This window comes from Alosa alosa, chromosome 13 (genome assembly GCF_017589495.1).
Source record: "Alosa alosa isolate M-15738 ecotype Scorff River chromosome 13, AALO_Geno_1.1, whole genome shotgun sequence".
In the NCBI taxonomy this organism is placed as follows: Eukaryota; Metazoa; Chordata; class Actinopteri; order Clupeiformes; family Clupeidae; genus Alosa; species Alosa alosa.
The window spans coordinates 2,516,056-2,517,717 of record NC_063201.1 but is presented as its reverse complement, the minus strand read 5'-3'; the positions used below and the strand labels follow the sequence as shown (position 1 = coordinate 2,517,717).

The following is a 1,662-nucleotide window of genomic DNA, read 5'->3' as shown; positions in this document are numbered from 1 at the left end:
GCGGGAGGGGAAGGCAGGCATGGGCGGTGTCTACATATAAATTCTTGACCCAACTATTTGCACAGCTCCTCCTGCGAAGCACACTTCTGTACCTCGGACTGCTATTTCCTTGGTCTTGAGCGGTACGTGATCCTTTAACCACACTGGAATTTTCACTTTTACAACGTTGGTCAACATAAATAACAGTAGTCTATTTTGTCTTGATGGGGTAGATATTTAGTCGTTGCTATATGTCACCTGGTTGCTACTACATTATCGCGTTCACTTTCGAAAGTAGACTTCTCGACTAGCCTCTCAACTTATTTTATTAAACAGGATTCAGGCAGAGTGTAACGTAGCCTAACAAAATAAAGGTAATTTTGATTGTCAATCGACTTTCACTTTGTCACATAGGCCTTTTTCTAAAGACGTAGTCTATTTAGTTTGCATTTCTGTTGCTCTTTTTCGGAAGTAGGCTTGTACGCATAGTGGTATACCATTCAGGTAGGCCTATAACATTCAGGGAACGTTCGGGAACCAAAAACTAAGGTTCCCAGAATTGTTAGCTGGGTAAAATGAACTGTCTGTTGAAAATTTGATTTCTCTCTCTTGCTCTCTCTCTCTCTGTTTCTCTGTCTGTATGTATGCCTGAGTAACTCTATTTTATTTTATTTGTCTATCTCTCTTTGTCTATCTCTATTTATACTGGGCCCTAGAATAATCGGTCACCGCCCCAGGTTCTTTGTGAAAGGCAGAAGAATGCGCGATTGCCTAAGAAATTGTTTCAAAGCCAAAATCAACCGACACCACTTCCACTCCACTGATCAGCATTGTCTGTGTCTGTCTTTGCAAAGTTGTAGTTTCTACAAGTGAAAAACTGTATCTCTCTCTCTAGCAATCATGCCGTCTGATTTGGAAACATCTATGGAGACTTTGATCAAAGTGTTCCACAAGTACGCCTCAAGGGAGGGCGACAGCGGGACACTCAGTCGCAAGGAACTGAGAACATTGATGGAAGCAGAGTTGGCCGGATTCCTAAGGGTACCACTGTCTACACGCTAGCACCAACCCCATATACACATGCTAATTCTCTTTCTTAAATCTTTGTCTGTGATGCCTTGTCTGTCTAACATCAATGAATTGCACATGCTATTATCTGTGTTTTGAACATCCTCCCTCTTCTCCTACCCCTGTAGTCGCAGAAAGATCCAGGCGCTGTGGACCGCATCATGAAGGATCTTGACACCAATGGGGATGGGGAGGTGAACTTTGAGGAGTTTGTGTCTCTGGTCGTTGGCCTTTCCATCGCTTGTGAGCAGTGCTTCCAGCTGCACATGAAGAAGGGAAAGAAGTGAGGTAGCCTAGTGTGCGGAGTGGGCTACAGAGAAGGGTCGAGAAGAGTGTGCCTTTTGTACCAAGTATTTTTTTGTTATTTGAGTTTCAATAAAACACTGGCTTTTTTGAATGAGTGTCCGTATACATGTTTCAGCAGAGTAAAGTGTGTGTGTCAGGATTGTGCACAATTCGAATTGCAATAATGCGTCCTGTTTGCTAGCTCAATTAAAAATAAATTAAATTGGAATTTAAGAGCCAGTTTCAATTAAATTCTGGAATTTTGCACAAGCTTGGTGTGTGTGTGTGCATGTGTATTTTGAAGAGATTTGGATGATTTCAGGAAGTCAT

The 1,662-nt window shown here is 42.2% G+C and overlaps 1 protein-coding gene across 1 annotated transcript; it reads left to right on the top strand.

Annotated features, from left to right (window-relative positions):
* The first annotated feature begins 15 nt into the window (after positions 1-15).
* Positions 16-1,444, top strand: s100a10b (S100 calcium binding protein A10b). The gene is made up of 3 exons (XM_048260968.1): positions 16-122; positions 875-1,020; positions 1,176-1,444. Exons 2-3 carry the CDS (start codon positions 880-882, stop codon positions 1,332-1,334), a joined length of 300 nt encoding a protein of 99 aa, XP_048116925.1. The 5' UTR covers positions 16-122; positions 875-879; the 3' UTR covers positions 1,335-1,444.
* Positions 1,445-1,662: the final 218 nt, after the last annotated feature.